Here is a 24,733-nt window from a genome sequence, read left to right as displayed (position 1 = left end):
TTCTCCAGGCATTTGATAACTCTCTCCCTCTTTTTACCTCATTCACTCTACAGTTTTAATTTGAACAGACTCTTGACACTCATAAAGCCAACTCTCTTGTTCCTTCTATTTCTTAGTCTGTGGCATGTAGTATTTTGCAATGTTGCTCAGGCTGTGGTTAACTCTGAGCTGGATGTGCACTGAGTTTGGTGGATGGAACAAAATGTTGCTGATTTTGATCGTCACTTCTTATTGGCGAAGTGGTATGATACTCAAAATCAACAGACATATCTGAAGTATGGCCTAATCTAAAAATTGACAGTACAGGACAATAATCTACTTAGAAGACACTCAACTATTTTTTGATATCTTTACAATTTCTTTCATATTAAATGGTAACTCAAATTGTTTAAAAAGCACCTCTGATAGTTCACAGTAAATAAGGCTGCTCTCCAGATTTAAGCAAATATCGTATGACTTTGTAGGTATTACTTTATTAAAAAAGATTCTTCCCCGCCCCCCCAGAAATAGATGTTAATAGAAGCAGAAGAAGTATCTTCCAAACACATTCTTACCTGGGTCAAACATAATACAATATAATTTTATCTAGAAAAACTGAGTGTTTCAACATGTCTGACCTGTATATGTGGATGGCTGAAACAAAGTAAAACAGTATCACGCTATGACTTCCAGTAATACATGAAAAATTTCCAAACATTCCAAATCACAGGGGTTGTCAAGAAGAACCTTGTCTTCAATCAGAGGCAGGTTAACTCTTTAATAAATCAACCACAAACACAGCACGGTATTTTAAATATACAGTAGGAACATTTATTTTAACATGTCTACAAAGATATTTCTCCATGCCTGATGATTTGATATAAAAATCAAACCCATCATACTTTCCCCATCAGTCTCTCTACATCAAGGGCAATCAGAAATTTGTACAACATGACTGTTTCTGAAACAAAAATTACAAATTAAGTGATAAAAATACACAAATCAACTGGACCCTAAATGAATTTCTAATGAATTCTTTCCTCTTTCCCTCAATCACCTAGAGCTTCTTTCTTCAGCCTCATTCTGTTCCTTTTCCTTTCTTTGCTTGGCCATGAACCTCTGTTAAAAGCAATTTGCAATATGAAACACTTATTAGTGTTTTGCTATATATGCAAATCAAATGTATTTTTGTTATATTTACAATTTAAAAGAGCCTGATCCTACAAAATAAAGATTAAGGACACAGTGCCTTACAGGAACATTACTTCTTTTTATTCATCAGTTTTCTAACATTTTATGATATACTAGGCATATGCTTAGTGTTTGAGGATTCAGTGGTCAACAAGATAATAGTACTTTAAACCATGGAGCTTACACTATACAGTGAGAGAAAAATAAAGAATAAAAATAAACAAGGTAATTTGGGAATGTAGCAATCACTCTAAAATTAAAACACTGACAACAACAAAGAATGGGTCAGAAGCATAGCTCAGTGGCAGAGCACTTGCTAGCATGTGTGAGGCTCTGAGTTCAATACCCAAAACTGCAAATAATCAAACAAAATTATAGCATGACCTTTATGAAAATATAAGATGGAGTTTTCTACTTTAGCTAGGTCTTTCTTAAGCAGTTGTTTCTTAGCAGCTAGTATTTGAGGTGAGACCAAAAACAGAGGAAGAACTCATGTAAATGGGGTTGTGAGAGGCAAAAGAATAGCAACATAAAAGTGCAAAGGCAGGATAGGCCACAAAAGCCAGAAAGCTGAAATAAATTAATTAAAAAAACAGCTCAGAGAAGCAGAAAAGAATCCAATCAGGTAGGGTTTTAGAGAGCCACAATAAATTTGTATACTATTCCAAGTGCCCAATGAAGATGCTAGAAAATTTTAAATGAAAAAAAATGATAAGAAAAAACAACTTTAAAATACACGGAGCACAGCAAAATGAGTCAGAGACTGGGTCTAGAATAAATCAAAGCTGGGCTCAAATCTTAGGTCTGCCACTGGGTTTAGTAACCTAACTTCCTTAAGTCTGTGTCCTCATCTTTAAAACTGAAATGACAGTATCTACTTCGTAAAGTAGACCAGGGATTAAAACGCTTTAAGCACAATAAATGTTGGGTGTCTGTGCCTCAGATTCAATATAAAGGATGCATAAAACAACCTCATACATTCAGAAGCAATCAGAACCACTGCTTCAAACCATGGTTACTTCCGAGTCTCCTAAAGACGTGTACAATTAAAAACGAGGATTTTGTGACTAACTCAGTTTAGGAAACTGGGTTACAAAGATGTAAGCAAGATTCTTTCTGGCAGTTCAGAAATTTTAATATGCTAACATGTATATGACTTCTTACAGGGCATCAGGATATGCAATTTTCCACACTTTCTTTAATGGAGTGTCATATGAGACTACTGATCTGCAAAATCTACTCCGGCAAATGGTGCTGTTTAAGTAAAAGGAGAAAGGGATAAAAATTACTAGCAAGGTACAAGGAAGGAGAAAAATAGGATTTTGGACTCAAGAGGAATAAACTGGTATAAAAATAAAGTTCTCACGAAGAGAAAAATATTCACTTTGAGTAGACACTTTCAGTTACAAAATAACAATAGTGCCTGAAGATTTAAAAATGTTAAAATATTACCTCTGTATTTTGCTTATGACGTGAACTCTTGCAGTGATTTGTCATTGCTTTTTCACCTGAGTAAAAAAGGGAGCAGATTGGACAGAAGAATCCAGCCTTCGGTACAAGAAAGTCTAAATCTATAAGACAGGAAGAAAGAGAAGAGAAAGGAAGAAAATTAATAATGTATCAGTGGTTGTGTCAATTTATCCAAACATTTAACAAACACCATTAAGCTCAGTATACACTTACATACAAGTGTGTATATACTGCTATATACTTAGGGATCAATAGCAATAACTTTAATTACAAAATATACCTCTTTATTTAACTAATTCTAGAATATTCCAGAGCCTCCAGGGAATGCCAGAATGCCACTGTTAGTAGACTGCAAGTCAAATAGATTCCCACAGAGAATCTTCAGATAATGAAGAAATGTTCAATTATCCTTCAGAACAGCAATTCACTGAATAAGAATCTGACAGTCTAAAAGAAACACCTTAGGAATACCCTGTGTTAAAGTAAGTAAAGGTGTGAGAAGAGACAGAATGATGGGCAACTGTCTACTTGTAGAATATGCTAACAAGAAGGTTCCCTCTTGTCTAACTTTAGGTGCTCATCAACAAAGTTTTCTAGCTAAGGTTTTCAACATGCTCTCCTTCAAACTGCCGTTTCTGCTTGTGCAAGTATAACTCAATTCTTACCAGAACATCAAAGAAAGCACCAGAAATAAAAAAGGAGATATATTCGGGACTTTGAGTGCAATAAAAATATCCTTGCCAGGTTAAAAAAAACAGCCTAGGTATGCTGTCTTTAGGAATAACAAACATAGCTACACAACTGTTCACATAAAACAACAGAACACTTATTAGGGTGCTGAATTTTCATCTCATAGATATAAGGAAAAAATTTCATTTTTACTTTACCTTCAGGGGCATCAGGTACCACTGACTTGCCTAAGGAGTCATCTTCAGTCTTCTGACGTTTTCGATCTGGTTCTGAATCCTTTAATTCAGATTCCTCATCAACTAAAGTCATTAAAATTTTCAGGAGAAATTATTTAAAATAGATTTACAGACTTAATATTGCATAATCCCTACCTTCAAAGACTAACTTAAAACTCAAGGAAACATCCCTTGGATTAATCCCACCTGAATGCTTTCCATGCACTATTCTGCAAGATTCTTTGATATAGGGGGTTGAGAGGGAGAGACAATGGGGGCAATGTAACTAATGTACAATATAAATCTAATTGGAATTGTCACTATGAATCCCCCCTGCATAAAGAATATATCCTAATAAAGAAGTTCACTAAAAAAGATTCCTTGATCTAAGAAATAAATGGATAAATCTATTTAGATTTATTAAATGTATTTAAGGAGTGCAGGGCTAAAGCCACCAGATAATTTGATTTATATATAGTTCTAGAAAGAGTTTAAACAGTATAGAAGTCAAGTTCTGTAGTTACTGGCAGAGTTAACTTGTTGTATGCAAGGTGCTGGGTTTAGCAGAAAGTGGAAGTTGGGGGAAAAGGACACAAGCAGAGAATAATTCCAGTGTCCTACACAGATGACCTTCCAACCTAGAAAAATGAGCCTAACTGGTTAGCTTAAAGTCACAAATGAAATTACAAATATTACAGCCCCGGGGGTGGGGGCAGGGGGGAGAAATGACCCAAGCATTGTATGCACATATGAATAATAAAAAAAATAAAAATTAAAAAAAAATATATTAAAGCCCATAAGTGAGTAACAAATAGTTTTAGCAGACTCTGAATAAAGTAATCTTGGGGACAAACAAAAATGGAAACTAGTTCTAAGCAATTCTAATTATTCTCAGTAGCTGATACACCTTACTGTTGCATAGTACTTGGCTAATCCCTTTTACACATATGTCATTTTGCTATTATCTTATGTGAGACAGGCTGCTCAAACCCCTATTATTCCCATTTCGTCACAAAGAAAGCAAAATCACGAAGTAATAACCCAATCTGCTCAAGACTGCAGAGCTAGGAACTCTAAAATTATTACTTACTCTTTTCCTATTCCTCACATTTTAATGGTCAAGTCCTAGAGTCTATTTAAGGGGATAAAAAAAAAAAAGAGCTATCTCCTTTTTCCCAACTTGATGGATAAAACAGCCCAGTCTCTCTGCTTCCAGTATCTTCTTAAAAAGATTTATTCTTTCACAAGAGTAATAAAACTTTCTCAGTCATGTCTGCTCCTACCACTCCAAAGGCGCATGTATCTTAATAATGTACCATATTACAAATATATTGTATCAAAATAGGTAGTAATTAAATTAGTTTAGAATAAATCATTTAAGCTTAAAATTGTGTGAAACATGACCATTTCTTAAACTAGGTTCTTTGTCAAACATACTGTCTATTAATGGAAATACATTGCTATATAGCAGTAAATAAATTATCCTTTCTGTATCTGTTGAGATGAGACAGTTCTAACCTAGCTGGTGCAAAGCTGCCTCCTAAAAAAGTCTTGTACAACAAACTCAAGAAATCATGCTAGGAGTCTGTTTTATTTATTTATTTTTTTTTGGTGATTTGAACTCAGGGTTTTGTGTTTGCTAGTTAGGCACTTTACCACTTGAGCCATGCCTCTGGCTCTTTTTTCTTTAGTTATTTTCAAACATGGTTTCGAGTTTTGCCTGGGTCCAGCCTTAGACTACAAACCTTCTACGCAGCTGAAGACCACAGACAGACACACTCCACCATGCCTAGCTTATTTTTGTTGAGATGGAGTCCTGCTAACTTTTTGCCTGGGCTGGCCTCAAGCTGCAATCCTCCTGACCTCAGCCTCTCAATACCTGGGATTACAGATGTACACCACCACACCAGTCCTTTTATTCTTTGAAGCGGGTTCTTGTTATGTAGCCCAGTCTGGTCTTAAACTCAAGATCCTCATGCTTCTGTCTCCTGAGTGCTGGGATTATAGGTATCTACCACCACACATGGCTTATTCATTAGATTATTAAACTACTAACTATAGCTGGGTATCAAGAATTTGTTGCAGAAAAAAACATACAAGGAAGGAGGACTATCCACTTGATCACGAGAAAGAATTTCAAGAGGGCATGAGCAATAGTAACAAACTACTGATGCAGAAAACTCAAGTACTAACTTAAGAAAAACACTTTAAAAACTGTGTTTGACCAGAACCCAAAAAGGGTTCGCCACCAGAGTGGTGGTAAAGAAAAGCCAAAATACATCCAGTTCAATGGGAAACAAGGTATAAAAAAGACAGTTCTTTCTAGATGCTTTGATCTGGAGCTAGATGGATTCCAGGGTTAAGGAATTTCCCCCAATGAGAAAGACTGCACTGTGTTTTATGTATAAGGAGTTAAAGATGGTAAAATTCAAGTTGGCAGGCAAGGGAGAGTCTTCATTTGCTCTAGTAAATACAAATGAAAGCACTAATGAACTGGTGATGGAAAAGAAAGAAAAGGATGACATTATACCTGGTTAGGAAACAGGAAAGGAAGAAGGTCTCTAGTAAGACTGGAAGCAGCACTGACAGCCCAGCTGAGAACAGATTCAAAGAACTTCTTAAAGTGAATTACGGTTGATAGTTTTTTCTTAGACAAGAGGACAAGGAGGGTGTTACAGAGAGAATAATAAAAGGGATACTCTCTACAGTGCTGTTTGTCATACTGGCAGTTTATTTATTTCTCTACCCCTCAGAAACAATAAATTCCTTGAGATTAGGTCCCCTCTCTTTTTTCAACCCTTTTTAGCATTTTATTACAATCAGTATCCAGTGGACACAATGACAAGTACTTGGTGAGTAATTATTCTCCTTCACAGGACATTTCTTCCTTACTTGTTTCAACTTAATTCTACAGAGATGTTTTGTTTAATACATGGGTTGGTTGCTTGAAAACAATCACAAATAACAGTTAGTTAATAAATGATTTAGCCAGGCACTGGTGGCTCATGGCTGTAATCCTAGCTACTAGGAAGGCTGAGATGAGGAGGATATCTCAGCCAGCCTGGGCAAACAGTTCACGAGATCTCATCTTCCAAATAACCAGAGCAAAATGGACTGAAGGTGTGACTTAAACTATGGAGTACTTATTTTGCAAGTGCAAAGCCCCGAGTTCAAACTCCAGTTCCATCAAAAAAAAAAAAAATTACTCGTGATGCTACAACATGGCCAGAATAACCTTTTGTGGATCATTTTCACAAATATGTGTCATTTTGATTATCAATGTTCCACCATCTCTCTAAATCAGGAATATAAAATCTTATCTGATTCTAGTAAGTATAAGCTTGCTGTTTTCCTGTCCTGCTCTATTTCACTGCTTTTCTACTTTACTTAGACAGTAATCTTTGAAATTTCCACTACTGTCTCATGCTATGCAATCCTCTCACCACCCCAGCAATCCTCTTTACCTTCACTAATTTGGAAGGCCTCTTCACCCTTTGTTGGTTCTGCTGCAACAGCTTGTAGTGAGGATGGTGCTTTTCCAACTCTAACTCTCTTCACTGGTGTTTTAGCTTTAAAGAGAAAGCTAATTTATTGGTCTAGTAACAGTATTTAAGTTGCTTTAAGTTAAACACATTACGTTATCTCAATAGTAATTTTAATACCTTACTTTGTTGCAAATGACACCCAAATTTGGGAATGAAACCTATTTCTTTTTTTGTTTTTTGAGACAGGGTCTCACTATGTAGCCGACCTCAAGTTTGCAATTTTCCTGCCTCCACTTCCCCAGTGCTGGGATTAGAAGTATGTGTCACCATGCACAGCAAGGAAATCTATTTTTAAGTAGAATTCTAGTAAAAACATATTCAGTTTAGTTAACACTTTCTCCTATTGTGTTCTAATTGACTATTCTGCCCTATCACCTTTTCTCAAGGAGGTTATACTTATTTTTCTAACTTGTTACCTAAGCTTATGGGGCCTTCCCAGTATTTTATTCTCAGTTGGTTAAATCTTTCAAGGTTTTCTTAGGGGATTTTTTTTTTAATCTCTCTCAATCCTGCAAGTGAGCTGCTCTATTATTCTATACCATAAAAATATCACTTTAAAATAAAATAGTACTTTGATTTATTCTAAATTTTAAGTTTAAGAAAAATTGGCAGTGTGAACATCCTTCTGCTCTCAAAAGCTGTGTTTTCCCCACAATACAAACATATCATATTTTGTCCTAATTTGATTTGTCTTCTGTTTTGTCACCCTTTCTTAAAGTGAAACTTGGAGCAACTTCTGCTCAGTAATATATATGCATTAATGGCTATACCTGTTTACTTGTTGGCTTATGTAATATCAATAGAGTGACATTGTTGTTAATGCCACAACATATATTTTCAAATTAATTTTAAATGTAATCCCCTAATAAAATAGGAAAACTACCATTTTCAATTATTCTACCTGCTAAGTGTCTTTCAATCATGGATTTCAGATCTTCTTCCACAACATTCTCTTTTACTGGACCCATTTGGGACATGGCTTCAAGTTTTGTCTTCTTTGAGTCCACAAGCCTCTTTTTTCTATCCCCTTTTTTATCTGTAGGGCAGTCATTTTTGCTTTGTGCTAACTCAACTTTTGAATCGTCTCCATCTTCCTCCTCTCCAACTTCATCAACAGTAACAAAATTAAGCTCTTCTTTAAGGTTATTAAAATCAGCCAGAGAGTCTTCATCCTCTTCAGTTACTTCATCCAAAGTTACTAAATGTAAATCACTGCTGTCATCCTGTATTTCATCTACAGTAACTAAAGTAGAGGGATCTTCAGGCATCTGAGAAGAAATGAGCCCAATGGAATCTCTTACAGCATTTCCTTCATCTCCTTTAGCATTCAAAGTGGCAAAAGTTATGTCTGCTGACTCATTTAAAGGTAGCTCTTCTACTTCTCCGATTTCATCTACTGTTACCAAGCGTTCCTGTTTAAGAAGATCTTGTTCTTCAGCCACTGACAGAACAGTAACATCTTTAGGTTCATTGTGGGAAATGCAATCATCTTGGTCAATTAATTCATCTAATGTAAGAAGTGAATTTGAATTTTTTACCATTTCTTCCATATTTAGTTCTTCTTCATCAATTACTTCATCTACAGTGACCAAAGCTTGTGCAGTGGCTTCTTCCTCTTCCCCAATCTCATCCAATGTTACAAAAGATAATTCTCCCTCAACACCGTGAGGAATAGAAGTTTTCCCTTTCTTCTTTTTTAAGTTAAGTTCAGAGGAAGGAGTATTTCTGAGAGCTTCTTTCCGTTTTCCCTTTAATGAATTCTGCTTGGCTTGAGAAGGATTCACTTCTTCTATAACCTCATCCACAGTAACAAATTCGTCCAAATTAAATGGAAATAATGGTTCCTGTTGGGGAGTTAAAAATCAGTGTTGTGAACAACTACTGACAATTGGCTAGGTTCCAAATACTCACATCATAGTCAGATCATTTGTGAGAATTACACTGCAATTTCCTAGACTAAAATAAAGTTTGGGTTTTTTGAGGTCCTACAAATAAATTATAATTCAAAGTAAATGCCAGAGGTAATCCTAAGAGCTTAGTTCCACTTTTGTATCATTTTATGATTACCATTTTTTCCTAAATGTTGTTTTGAAATATACTGGCATAAAAATATTACATTTAAGCACTTCTCAAAACAATTAATATAATTTACTATTTCATATGTTACATATCTAACAAGTGCTCTAGGAGACTTACTAAACTTTTAAAAGCACCTCAAATATAGGTAGGAAGTAAATAGCTAACTACATTGTTTCATTCATCAATTTATTACATACTTTAACTTATACAATGCTAACATATAGTTTACATTTTGAGAAAATTACTTGAAAAAAGTATTACTTAAATTTAATAACTAAGATAATTAATTGTATTTAAAATTACCTATAATTTGAAAAATTATGCCTACAATAAAAAAAAATAAAATTCCCAGCAAGGCTCCTATATTTAGTATACTATCAGTGATTAATTACTAGTACAAATAATAACAAACTATTTAGCATACTTCAAGATAAAGACAAAAGGAATTAGTGGTCAACCACTAATGAAATATTTCATTCCTATCCCTTGTTTATCTTTCACTCTCTAAACATTTGTATTATTACAAAGCAGACACAAATACAAGACAGATGAATTCTGCTATGGAAGGATGGAAATGATGGGTTAATGAATTATTTTTTACCTCTTTAGATTTGGAACTTCTACCAGTAGTGTTTTTAGAATTCTTAGTGCTTTGCCCAGCCAAGGCCTGAAATATTAAGAAATACAGAAAAACAGAATTTATACCCAGGTTATTAATGTTGAGAGAGAAGGAAGAAAGAAGGAAGAGAAGAAAAGAGAAACATGAATTTAAACAGCAAATATCCAAATACAGTCAATTATGCAACTATTTAACAATTATACACAAGTAAATCAATAATCATGTAACAGTCTCTGAAGGTTGTAGTTAAATTTAGTTTTACAGATCTTTTCCCCCCTATAGCCACAGTCTCTTTAAGCTGGACAATCAGTGAACTGGTAAAGGAAGCTTCAATTTAAAAGAAGAAACTGTTTCCCATTCAGGACAATGTTAGATCACCTTATAAGAGTCACTACAGACTTTTTCTTTAAACTATAGTTACGTTTCTCACCAAATTTTATCTTTAATCCAGTTACGTTTCTGACCAAGTAATGTTTTCCAAACTTGCTAATAAATATGAACTTTGAGCTTGATACTCTGAATGTCTACTGGCTTAAATCAATGTAATTGTATAAGAAAGGGAAATTCTTAAAGGTGGTTTGGGGGTAGAGTAAGGAGATGAAAGTATGAAACAAGATTACATCTCCTGCTCCATAGCTACAGCAGCAGAGCTAAGCACTTCAAAGATACACTGAGCCATTCTTCTACTCTCCTCACCTTATTGTTGCTGTCATCCCGTTTCATGATGGAAGGTCTACCCTCTGTTTCCTGAGACTGTTTTGTTATGTCCTTGTAATCCAGTTTAGAATCCTTGCCTTGCAGGACTGAGATCCTTCCACTGCCTCCTCTGGTAACACCACTCTGAGTGGGTTTGAATTTAATGCTGCTTTCTGCCAAGCCTGACCTGGCACCTTTAAGGAGACCAATTTCCTTGGCTGAAAAGTTTTTTTCAGCATTTACTTGATCTCTGAGCACAGATTTTAGAAAACTTTTCTGATTTTCAGTTTTTGAAGCTGTAACTTTTGTCTTAGAAGAGACCACAGCAGCCTTGATGCTTGATTTATTGCTAGTTATATTTGATATAGTCAGCATACTAGTTTTACCAGTTTCTTCAGGCTTATTGGTCTGACCCACTCCTTTATTTGGGTATGCCTTGAGCACAGCATTTTCTGCAGGCTTTTCTTTCACTGCCACCATAATCTTTTCTGGTTTTTCTGCAATCACCCTAGCTTCATTCTTGTCAGCTTTCTCTGATCCTATTTGTAGATCCATTCTGGTTTCCTTGGTATGAAATTCATTCTCCTCCTTTTCATCTGTATTACTTTTTTCAGAAATCCCCTTTTTGCTCACTGCCTTCTCATCCTCAGTGCAAATTCCTGGTATTAAGGTCACAACACAAGCAGACGGTACTATTTCTGAAACAGTTTCATGTTTGTCCGCTTCAGCTCTATCTTCTACTATAGATTGTGTAATTACAGAAAACAAACCTTCAGCTTCAGATAGAGATTCTTCTGAAATTCCTTTGATGTTCCTTTCCTCTATAAATACAATGTCAGATGTTGGTAATTCTGGTTCAGGGTTCATAATTTTTCCTTCTTCCTTCTCAAAGTCACTGATATATACCTGCTGATTTAAAGCAGACTCTTCTGTATTTTTGGTAAGCAATTCGGTTCTTGCTGGTGTGGATGCTACAAGAGGAATTTCTACTTTGACCTCCTCTCCTTGAGTTTCGATTTCCAATGTTTCAATAGCAAAGTCAGAGTTGCACAGTGCCTTTTCAGGTTCTTCCTCACAAACCTCTTCCTGCTGTATTGAAGTTTCTGTTTGAATACTGAGAGTAGTTTCTTCTTCAATCTCACTAGGTTTAACAGAGGGACTATCAGCTGCAGTTTGCACCCCACTTTCATCAACTGGACTGTTTTTCAAGTCAGGGCTAAAAGTATTTAAAAACAAACAAAAAAGAACACAAACAAAAACAAACAAAAATCAAACTATGATGAGCATTCAATCATTATAAGTAATCCTGTTGATGCCAACTGTAAAGACTTCCTGAGGCACTAGTAGTAAGCATTGGGAAATCCAGGCAATCAGCAAGTGGTTAAGATGCTCTGATGTAAATGTATACAATGTAAAAACTTAAAAAGAGATACTCAGTCTCACTGAAGATTTCTCTTTAATTCAAAGGAAATAATGGCAAAACTATGACTGTTGATTTTCTTTTGCTCATGTGAGTTACCAACTTTTTCCTCCCTGGGTCAAGTTAGCACCTGACATCAAAAGGCTGAATGCGAATTTGAGATATCTCAAATTATTATTAGGTTCTACCCTCTCATCAGTGGTAAGTGAAATTTAAAAAACTTGTATAGTTCTACAATGAAACTAGTGAGCTATACACTGAAATTTAAAATTTTGTAAGTAAATCTTACCCTAAAGAGAACAGAAACTGTAAGAGGAAAATGCCATACTTAACCATATCGCCTTTTTTGGGGACGGGGGGGGGGGGGAAGCAGAGAGATTTTTAATTTCTCAAGAACTGTATTTATTAATGATTATTCTTAAAAGACAGCTTTCTTTAGATCTATCTAAATAATCGTTGGAGAGATTTGAAGTTAAAGGTGAAACTGATAGAACCTCTTAACACAAACATATAATCTTTTATTATAAAACATTTACCTTTGGTTAGATGATAGGAATATGTTTTCTTAAAAACCTTTCAGTTACCAAGAATAATATTTCAACTACTCAGAAGAAGTAAAGGAAAAGCATGGCCAAGTATATGTAGTGAATCTTATCTCATCATGGTCTTTCCAAAGTAAAAGTGTGTGATTTTATATTTCTGTAACATTCAATGAGGCAATAAACTGCTTTTATGTTAATGTTCTATGGATAAGGGGTTATCCAGAAAGAATAATAAAGAACATTACAGTTTCTGAAAAAAATGTCCAGCATGCTATCAACACAAATTAAGTTTAACAAATATATTCACATGATTAATTAGAAGCAGCAGATAGGAGGAAGGCATCAGACAGTGACCACCCATATTAATACCTTATAGTAAAGAGTATTTTTTTTCCTCTCATTTTTCAAGGAAGGAGGGATGCGCCAAAGCCTCTGACATGCTTCTCAAAGAATGATTATATATACTTTAATTAACAATGCAAGGTGATGTTAATCTGTGTACTAAGACACTAAGTGAATTTCAAAAAATTGGAAAAGGTGCTACTACAATGGGGTCTATTTGAGTCAATAAACTGGTTCTCCCTCAAGGATGATAATTATAAGCTTGTGAAGAATACTTTCCAGAGAAACAGCTATTATTCAAAAGTTGTGACGACAATAAACAGTTAATTACCACACACCTTAATAGTAATATGCATTCTATTTACTGGGTACCCTTTGCAAGCTGAAAAGGCTTTCACCTGAAATGATTCACATCCCTTATATTGAAAATACCAAGGGCTGATTTTGAGTGTTACAAATTCTTAGCACTACTCAAAGTAAAATTTGTGGCCAAGTACAAACATGATGAAGAAACAACTGTGACATTCACAGTTACAGCAGTTAATGTGAATATTTCTCAGAATATAAGCCTTAGTTTTTGAATTACAAGATTCATTTATAATAATAAATTCAAACTCCTGCCTCACTATCAAACTGTATATTAACCCTAAAGTTTTAAATGAGGGCTATATAAAATACATCCATGGGACTCAATGGAGATCATCTTGATCCTGGTTCAAGGATATAGGAAGACCTTCCCCTTTAACTATATTTAAAGTTTGTCAATAAAAAATTACTATTATCTTTTATATAAAATGAGCATCTGGGGGGAGGATGTAAGGGAAGAGTGTAGGAGGATAAATATGGTGAAAATATTATGTACTCATGTATGAAAATGGACAAATGAGACCTACTGAAACTGTTCCAGGAATAGAAGGAGGGGTTGAATTCCACTATGATACATTGTAAAAACTTTGGTAAATGTCACAATGTACCCCCAGTATAATAATAATAGTAATAATAATAATAATTAGTTATCTATAAAAATTAAAACCCGAAATGACTACCTGTGTAGTTCCACACTTGAAAGAGAACACAGACCTATCTCAAAAAATAGTTTAATCTTTATTTTCCCCTGTATGTTGATCTTTAAAAATTATAATCCTTTCTTCATAGAAATCTTTACCAAAAATAAGTATCTATTTTCTGATTAATACGGGGAAAAGCCTCAATACTAATCAAGTTAGTTTGGAATATCAGTTTGAGATGTCAAAAAAGTAACATTATTAACACCAGAGTTAAATAGCTATTTTAATTAAAAAAAGGAAAACACAGACTATTCTGGGAAATGGCACAAAAAAGGACTCCAAGAAGACATACAGATATCTAATTTCCTATTCTACCCCACCCTCACACCCTCATTAATATAAGAATTTCAAATCCTTCACAAAAGGCATACAATAAAAGCTGGACATGAATACAAGAGTTAATACTATAAGACACACATCCCAAGAAACTTAAGACTGGGACTTCACAATACTAAAGATTGTTTATTTCAGAGGCTAATGGGTACTGACCTCTGAATCATGGAAATTTCATCTAGAATTGTTATTTGGAGCCTTAATTCCATGACAAATAAATACTGTTTACATGTGAGGACAGGAGAAGCATGGTATGGATTACCTGTTAAAATTATGAATGTAAATTTTCCTCTAATTTAGGAAATCTATTAATAGTTTATCTTAATTATAAATGAAAGATCATATTCATGATAAAATGGCAACCACAAGTACTTATGAAAAACAAAAATGAACACTAGTGTATTCCTGGAATTAGTTTACTCCAAAAGAAATGTTAAGTATTCTGGCTATACCTCGTATCTTATTCCTCTAATGTCAATGTAAGCCAGAAAAGACTGAAGGAAAATGGGAATGAAGAAATTAATGCTTGAGTTTTATGATACACTGAAAACTATAAATTTGTTAAATATACTTGATTTAAAAATAAAGATAAGTCAAAGTAATAAAAGAAAGACAATGACCGATTGCTGCTGCTATAGACAAGCTTTGCTTATAGACCACAAAGAAACTGTCAAATAAAATACATAAAATAATCTTTGGAGAGCCCATTTACTTGCTAGTCACAGTTAATGTGGCCAAACTATAGGTCTCTCCATACTTCTACATATGGCATTGTTATTTATTAAGCCCTTTATGGACTTTCATAGAAAACACTGTTGATGGTATTATTTCCTAGGCATGTGAATATAATTGGTTTGATGATGTACAACTTAAAAAGTATGTGCTGACACATAAAACAAACCTATTGTTTACAAGTTACCAATATATTTTAATGTACTCATAATCACCTTTTCATCCAGATCAATATGATTTTGCAAAAACTAATTACTGAGAAGAAAAATCCATGAAACATTCTAGTTTTCAGGTATCTTAAAGTTAGTGCACCAAATAAACATGTTATTTATTATAAACATTTTTAAACTGCTGTTCCAAACTTACATGATCTTATAACATGGACCCACAAATAGCAGTCAGCAATTAGTACACAAGAGGGAAAAAAATATTCTAAATCAGTGATTCACAATGAAAAGTAGGTTACTGATGGGACAAGAGTAGGTAGCAACAAGGAGGTTATACATCAGAATGAAAAAGTTACTAAAGAAAGAGTGTACTATACATGGTCAAACAAGTTTATTCGTCTCTAGTGACTCCAAAAATCAAGCTTTCAGCCTCTGAATACACATGTATTACTGACCATAGATTCAAACTGTTCAAAAGTCTTTGCAAAGCATTTTACACATAATACTTACATACTTTTAATTCAAACTGTGTTTATACATGCATTTTCTCTAAATGATCAGTACAAATCTGGATGAAAAATCAAAACAAAAAAACCCCCAACCCCTACCCTTTCCAAAACACTATCAACCAAAACCCCTATGTGAAACAGAACCCAAAATAAACTCACACATACACAAAATGAACATGTAAGTTAGGAACTTTTTGCTACCTGAGAACAACTGCTCTAATATATGGACATGAAATTCAATAGCAATACAAACATGTTAGCAAACCTTAAAGCAACATACCTTTCTTTTCCTAGTGCTGGGTCTTTCTCAGTTTCAGTCTGTAATAGAATTCACATTTTATTACAGGTTATTCTATTGGATTTTCAATATTTAACCCACTGACTCAATGTTTTCAGTTAAAGTATATGCTAAAAAGAAAGAACAAAGGCTACATCTTAAAAATATATGAAAGCAGTTAGCTCAGTGTCCACATAAATATCAGGCTCTAGAATTTTTTTTTTGTCATTAAATACTACTAAATCAAGTTGTAGTTGTATAGCATAACTCAGATACAGAAATTAATGAGAAAAATGTTTCCTTCATATTGAGAAAATGAGAAACTTTTTAAACAATGTATTTTTATTTATATATATAAAGCTTCTTACTGAGCTGGTATGGTTTTGCATGCTATAGTTCTAGCTACCTGGGAGGTTGGACCCTTTGGCAGGTGGATACCTTGTCCTCAGGAGTTTGAGACCAGCCTGAGCAACTTCTTGAGGACTCCACCTCAAATACCACAAACAAAAAACCTACCTACTTAAAACATCTAGAAATGCTAGAACAATAATCTCCAAGAAAGCAATGTTATGGGATCAAGACTAGTGCCTATGTACCAAGCACAGTCCTAGGCAGTTGAGAGCCTATCAGTAATCAAAATGGCAAATATGTCTACCCTTAAAAGCTTATACATACAAGAATGCTGCCTGTTTTTGTAAGATTAAAACCAGAGAATAATCCTTTAAAGAAACTGAGTAATGGTCCTAGAAAGAATTCTTGGTTGGTGTTGTAGTACCACAGCAAAGGCCTCCTTTACTCTCTAATTATTTACTTACAGGTACTTCAAGATTACCAAAAATCAACAGTATCAAATATAAGACCCTATTATTTATTGCCTACTACTGGCATACAATGGGACTATTAAAAAGAGAAAAACATGAGCCTTAATTCTTTGAAAGGTAGATTATTCATAGCTTTTCTGTATGTGTAACTATGTACTTCTATGTAAACAAGGGCCATGTTAAAATGTGTTTTCATATGTAAGAACAGAGTTTCTAATAAGTATAATTAAAGACAAAATTCTTTCTCCCAAGAGGAAGCAACAATGAATTCAAAGCAACCTTGACATTCTAGAGACAACTATGATACATCTATAGAGTCACTTTATTCATGTCTTTAAGTATCAGAACAAAAGAATCACATTTTTCAAAATTACTTCATTTAGATAAATGTACATAGCTCCATAAACCATGAGAATTCCAACTGGGACTGAAAAACATACTTTAAAAAGAAAGAACAAACATACAGACTCATAACCAGTTTGACCACTGCCTGAGAATAAATTTTTTTCCCCCAACAATCTTTTGTTCCAATTTATTGATATTTGCTAAAATAAGAGCACACTGTAACTTCTTTTCCTTTCAAAATACGTAACATAATTATGATGTTAGGAAGCATTTTTTTTAATTGAGAATAATTTTTTAAATTGCATTCAAAGTGTATCTTTTCAGTATGGGGAGAACCTTTTTATGCCTTTTCACAAAACCTGATTAAAAAAAAAATTACCTCTGGTGAGTCCATCTTTGGAGATAATGTACAAGTCAATACATGGTCTCCTATGTTTTGTGGATTTTGTTTCAAAAAGTTGTACATTGACTGAGCAGATTCAGGACTTTCTAACTGAAGAATTGCCTATAGAGAAGGAAAAAAAAATGTATGAACACATCTTAAAAAAATTAAAGGTACAAGACACAGTGTCTCAAGCCTATAATCCTAGCTACTTGGGGGGGATGAGATAAGGAAGATAGCAGTCTGAGGCCAGCCTAGGAACAAAAAAAAGTTTGCAAGATACCACCTCAAAAGAAAAGGCTGGACATGGTGGCATGCACCTGTAATCCCAACTATGGTGGGAAGTGTAAAATAGGAGGATTACGATCCAGGCCAGCCCAGACAAAAAACAATACCTCATCTTCAAATTAACCAGAGGAAAAACGGCTGAAGGTATGGCTCAAGTGGTAGAAAACCTACTTGGCAAGTATAAGCCCTGAGTTTAAAGCCCAGCACACACTCCCCCCCTCCCGCCCCTGGCCAAGTAAAATTACCATATGACCCAGCAACTCCACATTTTAGTATACACCCAAAGAACTAAAAGGACTCAAACATGTATTTGTACACTCATGTTTAAAGAAGCATTACTTCTAATAGCTGAAAGATAGGCGTGATCCAACTGTCTATGGATGAATGGATCTTAAATATGTTGTATATACATTCAACAGAACATTGTTTGGCCTTTAAAAGGAAATTCTGATACATGGTACCAGTGAACCTAGAAACAGGCTAAGTGAAATAAGACAGTCATCAAACAGCAAATCTAATTCCATGAATATGTGATACCTACAGTATTTATACTCACAGAAACAGATGTACAATGGTGGCTAATGGGCTGGTGGGGGGAGTTATTGCTTAACTGACAAGAATGTTCAGTTTGAGAAGACAGAAAAGTTCTGGAAATGGATAGTGGTGACACCTGCTTAACGGGAATGTGTTTAATTCCACTTAACTGATACTTAAAAAACATAGTTAAAATGGTAAATTTCTGTTTTACAAATAATAAAGTCTGTGTATTTTACCACAATAAAAATTTTTTGCTCAAATTTTTAAATAATTTGAATATATTTTTCTTTTGGGCTTCAGACATGATTATAAAAGTACAGTTAACCTTTAAGTAAATAAGAGAATTTTACTCCTTATATCATTGCAAAAGCAAAAGGATACGCATCTCTAAAAAAAGAGGCACAATCTCTATATGCTTTCCATCCTGTATCACGTCATTTCTACAGTAACAATCTATCAGTTAGAAATTTATCAAAGAAGTTGGGTGCTGGAGGCTCATGCGTATAATACTAGCTACATGAGAGGCTGAGATTGGAATCTGGTTCTAGACCAGCCCAGGCAAATGTTTCTCAAGACCCTATTTCCAAAAATAACCAGAGCAAAATGAACTGGAGGTGTGGCTCAAGCCCTAGAGCACCTGCTTTGTAAGCCTTGAATTTAAACCCCAGTCCCACCAAAAAGAGAAAGAAAAAAAGGAAAGAAATATATCAAAGAAATTAGCATCTATTTGTTGGTCAATTATGTGCTTTTTATGAAGCATTGTTACTTTGTAACAATAAAGTAACTTTGATATGAAGCCTTGTCTTTCTAAGTAATATATTGCTGACTAAATCTAATTTTAAGCCAGGTATGGTAGCACATGTCTATAATCGCAGCACTCAGTAGGAGGAGGAAGGAGTTTGAAGCTAACCAGGGCTACTCCAAAAGACCAAGACCAAAACCAAAACAAAACAAAATCTAATTTTAATAAATACATATCTTAGATACGTATTAAATATAGAAGCCAGATTTTTTTATTTATACTTCTGCCCATATAAATAAATAGATCTAGCTCTTGTGTTTTATGGTTGGAAGGAAATTAACTCAAAGTATCTGCTAGCCATGAAGAAGAATGAAATGTTATCATTCGCTGGTAAATGGATGGAATTGGAGAACATCATTCTGAGTGAAGTTAGCCTGGCCCAAAAGACCAAAAATCGTATGTTCTCTCTCATATGTGGACATTAGATCAAGGGCAAACACAACAAGGGGATTAGACTTTGAGCACATGATAAAAGCGAGAGCACACAAGGGAGGGGTGAGGATAGGTAAGACACCTAAAAAATTAGCTAGCATTTATTGCCCTTAACGCAGAGAAACTAAAGCAGATACCTTAAAAGCAACTGAGGCCAATAAGAAAAGGGGACCAGGAACTAGAGAAAAGGTTAGATCAAAAAGAATTAACCTAGAAGGCAACACACACGTAAAGGAAATTAATGTGAGTCAACTCCCTGTATAGCTATCCTTATCTCAACCAGGAACACTTGTTCCTTCCTATTACTGCCTATACTCTCTCTTCAACAAAATTAGAGATAAGGGCAAAATAGTTTATGCTGGGTATTGAGGGGGTTGGGGGGGAGAGGGAGGGGGCGGAGTGGATGGTAAGGGAGGGGGTGGGGGCAGGGGGAAGAAATGACCCAAGCCTTGTATGCACATATGAATAATAAAACAATTAAAAAAATCTGCTAATGTGTCTTTCATTTTATAAATACATATAAAACAACTTTGCTAAGATCACAAAAGTAGTTCTAAACTTCCAAGTAAGATAATGCTCTTTGGACTGTATTTCTTTTCTTCTACATATCATGTTATTTCTCCTTAAAAACTAAGAATTAGAGAGCAAGAGAGTTCATTTCTTCTTTCTTGTCAGCATTCAAGAGAAAATATCCTAGTTTATCATAATTCCACTAAATAGTTGAAAAAGTTTATTGTTTCAATTTGGAAGCTGTATTAAAAAATTCACACGTAAGAAAATATGGTTCAGTTATATATCCAGTATCTACAGAAAAGCTGAAGAATCTGAGGGAAGGAACTTGTTACCTTGTTTTTATTATTCATAAATACATGGTGATCCACTTTTCCAAACTGAAGCCCAATACAAAGTACACACTGAAGTCCATCTTCTGGTAAATTATCAAGATGTACAAAGCGGTTGTAAATTTTATCAGTATTTGCCTGGTTTTTTTTTGGTTTTTTTTTTTTGAGACAACATAAAAAAAGAAAGTTATAACACCAAACTGTAAAACACGGATTATCAATAATTTAATATTACAGAAGCTGAGTATGTTGTCTTCTTTCAAGAGTGAGAAAATGACTGTCTGGATGAAAATACTGAGGTTTTTTCCCCCACTACCCAGTACAAGAGATTAAATATCAGGTCTTGTACGCAGCAGCAACACTCTACTACTGGGCTACATCAAAAGTCCAATAGTGAGGCCTCAATTTTAGATCTGAGTAATCAGTAAAACAATACACTAAAATGAAAGGTATATTTCTACTATCAACATGATATTTACCCAAAACATCCTCAAACAGGGCACTGACCTATTTGGCTACTATTCCAGTATGTAGAAAATTTTTCACATCAGGACTATAATAACCCTTCATTCTCATTTTTACCAAGAAGACCCATCTGATAGCTCCTTCACCTTTATCTTAAAATTACTATTTAGGTTTTCTTTAATTCCTAAAAGATGAATAAATTAATTAATATTTCAATTAAACAAATAAAAGCATTTTAAATGCAAAACTTACCTCTGGGTCACTTTCTTTAATTAAATTTGTAAACAGAGCTTCCTAAAAAGCCAAAATAAATAAAGGTTGAAGGTGTAAGCTCTTTCTTATTCAGATACTTAGTCAAGATTTGTAATATAGTAACTCACAGAAATATGTATTACACATTGTTTCATAACATGAGGCACCAAGTTTGATTCCTTTGCAAAATGGTTCCTTATTCCTGAAAAACTTATTGAGGTATCACCATACCCATACAATTTAATTCTGCCTATTCTTCTACATTCATTAAAGATGAATATGCAGTATCATTTAAGGAGGATGCTCAAATAAAGATATAAGGAATAAAAGATTTAGTTCAGATGAAAGGAAGATAATTCAGAGTTAACTAAACAAAGTAGGGGCTGAAGAATAACAGATGTGAAAATAAAAAATAGTATAGCGATTTACTGCTGTTGAATTATAAATAGGCCAAAAGTGGCATGAGAAATGAATGTCAAAGTTGGCAAAGGATACCTATGGAAGGCTCTGTATATAGAAAAGGGATTTAACCTTTATCTTATGGGACCATGGTTCTTTTCTCTTTCATTCTGCTGATATGTACAAAACAATACCAATTATATCAAGTCAGGGTGATTCTCAAGAAAAGCTTTTTCAAATTATCTACATTTCTTACTTTCCCCTAGAGATTCTAAATCTCATTAGAGACCATATATTGACATTAATTAAGTCTTTTTATATTGGATGAAACTGAATTTGAGTAAGTTTGAATTTTGTATCAGTCACATGGCTTTATACAGAAAGGACTTGAGGGAAACAAAACTATAGGTAGAAGGTACAAAGAACTATTACTTTGGTAGTTCAATGGAAGTTTTTAAGAGATGAAGCCACAGCAGATGGGATGAAGAAGAGGGAACACATTTCACAGAGTTAAAATAGGTAAGATCTACTGAAGGACACAATCTGAAAAATGAGAGAAAGAAAAACCAAAGGTAACGTCCGGGATTTGTTTAGATAAGTGACATAAGTGTAGTGATTAGAAGACTATCTCCCAACAGTTTTCAACTTTTTTCTAATCTAACAAACACAAGGGATAGGATTCCCTCAATATGAAAGGAACTCTCAAACAGTGGACTGAGTATTAGAAAGATAGGAAAAGCTTTCTTTGTGTCTGAGGAAAAAACATATGACCCAAAGTAGAAAAGTAGACAACATAACAATACAATAAATCTGATTAAAAAAATTTAGTGAGATCTAGTAAAAATGATGGTGTTAAGTCTATGATTTACCTCATCTGTTATATTCATGTTTTCAGGAGCCATACTTATGGAGAGTTGATTTCCATCCATGGATACTGGGAAGCAGGTATAAAATTTTACCATAGAATCTGCAGATTTTCTATTTATTTCTATGTATGCCTTTAAAAATACAAATTAGACAATTTTTTAAAAGTCTTATTTAATTTTTCTTGAAAAGACTTAATACTTCAGAGTCAAATGACTTTAACTACAAAGAAAGGTTTTATCTTATTCACTGCATTCTTAATATCATAGCAGTATCATGCATGCAGGAGACATTTCATAAATATTTCGAGTAAATAAATGTAATGATTGACAAAATGAGAAGTAGAGAAATGAAACAACCAAAGAAATGTGTATGACTGCCCAGTTATTTTTCATTTGCTTGTTTCATATGTATAAAATGGTAGTTCCATTTTTGTATCTAAGTAAAGAAAGTTGAACCCTCTCCCACATATGTATATATAGTTGTACATCTATTTTTTTTTAATGATTATCATTTTCTGCTCTTTGCCAATTTATTGAACTTTTAATGTGCTATAACATAATGTGGGTATGAACCCTTTGTTTTTCATTTCATAGAACTATTTCTTAATTTCATGCTACTCTTCATTTTGAAAGTATTTAAATAAACAATTCCTAAGTTTTAAATTGCAAGCCATTTTGAGGGGTGTAATGAAATCTCCTGTCATCCTGTCTAGGAGGTGAATGATCCCTTTGTCCAGCATATCCAAACTGCATATAATATCTGTTCATTAGTCACTTAATAACTATCTCTGTAGTGCTTCAAGTAATGTTTATCTTACATAATGCCCCCCAAGTACAACAGTACTACAATTCATAGGTGTGAAAGAAGCCCTAAAGTACCTCCTTTAAGTGAAAATGTTCTTTTCATAATAAAGAAAAAAAATCCATGCTAAGGATGCTAAAATCTATGCTGATAACAAATCTTAAATCTATGAAATTGTAAAGTTGAAAAAAGAAATTTGCGATTGTTTTTGCTGTCATCCCTCAAACTGTAAAAGTTACAACCACAGTGTGTATTAAGTGCTTAGTTATAATGGAAAAGGCATTCAATTTGACTATATTACTGGAAAAATATACATTATACATAAGGTTCAAGTAAGTACTACCCATAGTTTCTGGTATCTATGTGTCTTAGACCGTAGCTCCCATGGATAAGGGGAGACTGCTGTAACTGAGTCTGTATTTGTCCATGTAATACACAGAAAAGTATTAATAATGATACTCAACACTAACCAAAACTGAGCAGATAATAATCTAGGCTTTTTGTTTATTTTTTACACTTACTTTATCTATGTACTTAGATATGTATTTTGGTATATATGATATAAAGTTATCAACATGAATTGTTTCTAAACACTCAAATTTCCCATTTCAATGTATTATCACATTAAAAAAATCAGTATTAAAAAATACAACCCTTTTTATTCTCATCTGCCTTTAAATATTACAAATAATCTACTTTAAAACCAGATTTATTGAAATATAACTGTCACATAATAAAGTCCACTTGTTTAAAGTGGTCTTTAGTGTATTTTGTAAGAGGTATGCATCCATTCAAATAATCTAGTTAGTATAAAACAACTCACTTGTATTCACTCTACTCTTACTGTTTGTACAAGCACACTGGCTGATTATCACCAAACATATATTCTAGACTCAAAAATCCTAAGCAAGATTCTTTTTTTTTTAATTGTTTTATTATTCATATGTGCATACAATGCTTGGGTCATTTCTACCCCCCTGCCCCCACCCCCTCTGGCCCCTCCTTCTCCCTCCCACCACCTCAATACCTGGCAGAAACTATTTTGCCCTTACCTCTAATTTTGTTGAAGAGAGAGTATAAACAATAATAGGAAGGAACAAGTGTTTTTGCTAGTTGAGATAAGGATAGCTATACAGGGAGTTGACTCACATTTATTTCCTATGCATGTGTGTTACCTTCTAGGTTAATTCTTTTTGATCTAACCTTTTCTCTAGTTCTTGGTCCCCTTCTCCTATTGGCCTCAGTTGCTTTTAAGGTATCTGCTTTAGTTTCTCTGCGTTAAGGGCAACAAATGCTAGCTAATTTTTTAGGTGTCTTACCTATCCTCACCCCCTCCCTCGTGTGCTCTCGCTTTTATCATGTCTCAGCAAGATTCTTAACTCCTTTTTATTTTAAGAATTCTACTTCCTACCACTCAAAGGATATCATTTCCAATGTTTAAATAGTTTCCTGAATGCTCACCTCCCATACAAATAACTTCCACAAGTTGTTTGTTATTATTAACATAAAATTTTACTAAGCTGTTTTAAAGTTACAAAAGCAATACGTATAGAAGATAAACCCAGGTTGCTCTAAGCACTGCCAACATCTTGAGTTTGAGCCTGGAAACGGCTACTGCTGGAAAAAC

General features: G+C 34.1%; 1 protein-coding gene across 6 annotated transcripts in view; it reads right to left on the bottom strand.

The window, feature by feature from the left end:
* Positions 1-784: 784 nt before the first annotated feature.
* The window catches only part of Znf638 (zinc finger protein 638), a 114,365-nt gene continuing 90,416 nt past the window's right edge, over positions 785-24,733 (bottom strand). For 4 of the 6 annotated variants that reach the window (XM_020180938.2, XM_020180943.2, XM_020180944.2 and 1 more), the window contains 12 exons: positions 22,308-22,436; positions 21,040-21,081; positions 20,326-20,460; positions 17,419-17,544; positions 15,877-15,914; positions 10,485-11,700; positions 9,771-9,836; positions 7,992-8,934; positions 7,010-7,114; positions 3,528-3,629; positions 2,623-2,741; positions 785-1,098 (listed from right to left, as the gene is read on the bottom strand). In XM_020180938.2, the coding sequence (XP_020036527.2) occupies positions 1,033-1,098; positions 2,623-2,741; positions 3,528-3,629; positions 7,010-7,114; positions 7,992-8,934; positions 9,771-9,836; positions 10,485-11,700; positions 15,877-15,914; positions 17,419-17,544; positions 20,326-20,460; positions 21,040-21,081; positions 22,308-22,436 (3,087 nt within the window). In that variant the 3' untranslated portion in view covers positions 785-1,032. Of the gene's footprint in view, positions 2,425-2,622; positions 2,742-3,527; positions 3,630-7,009; positions 7,115-7,991; positions 8,935-9,770; positions 9,837-10,484; positions 11,701-15,876; positions 15,915-17,418; positions 17,545-20,325; positions 20,461-21,039; positions 21,082-22,307; positions 22,437-24,733 lie in introns of those variants that run through there. The other 2 variants (XM_020180939.2, XM_074049959.1) reach the window with 2 other exon arrangements.

This window comes from Castor canadensis, chromosome 12, assembly GCF_047511655.1.
Source record: "Castor canadensis chromosome 12, mCasCan1.hap1v2, whole genome shotgun sequence".
Taxonomy (NCBI): Eukaryota; Metazoa; Chordata; class Mammalia; order Rodentia; family Castoridae; genus Castor; species Castor canadensis.
The sequence above is the reverse complement of the archived record's forward strand: the minus strand, read 5'-3'. Positions and strand labels throughout refer to the sequence as shown.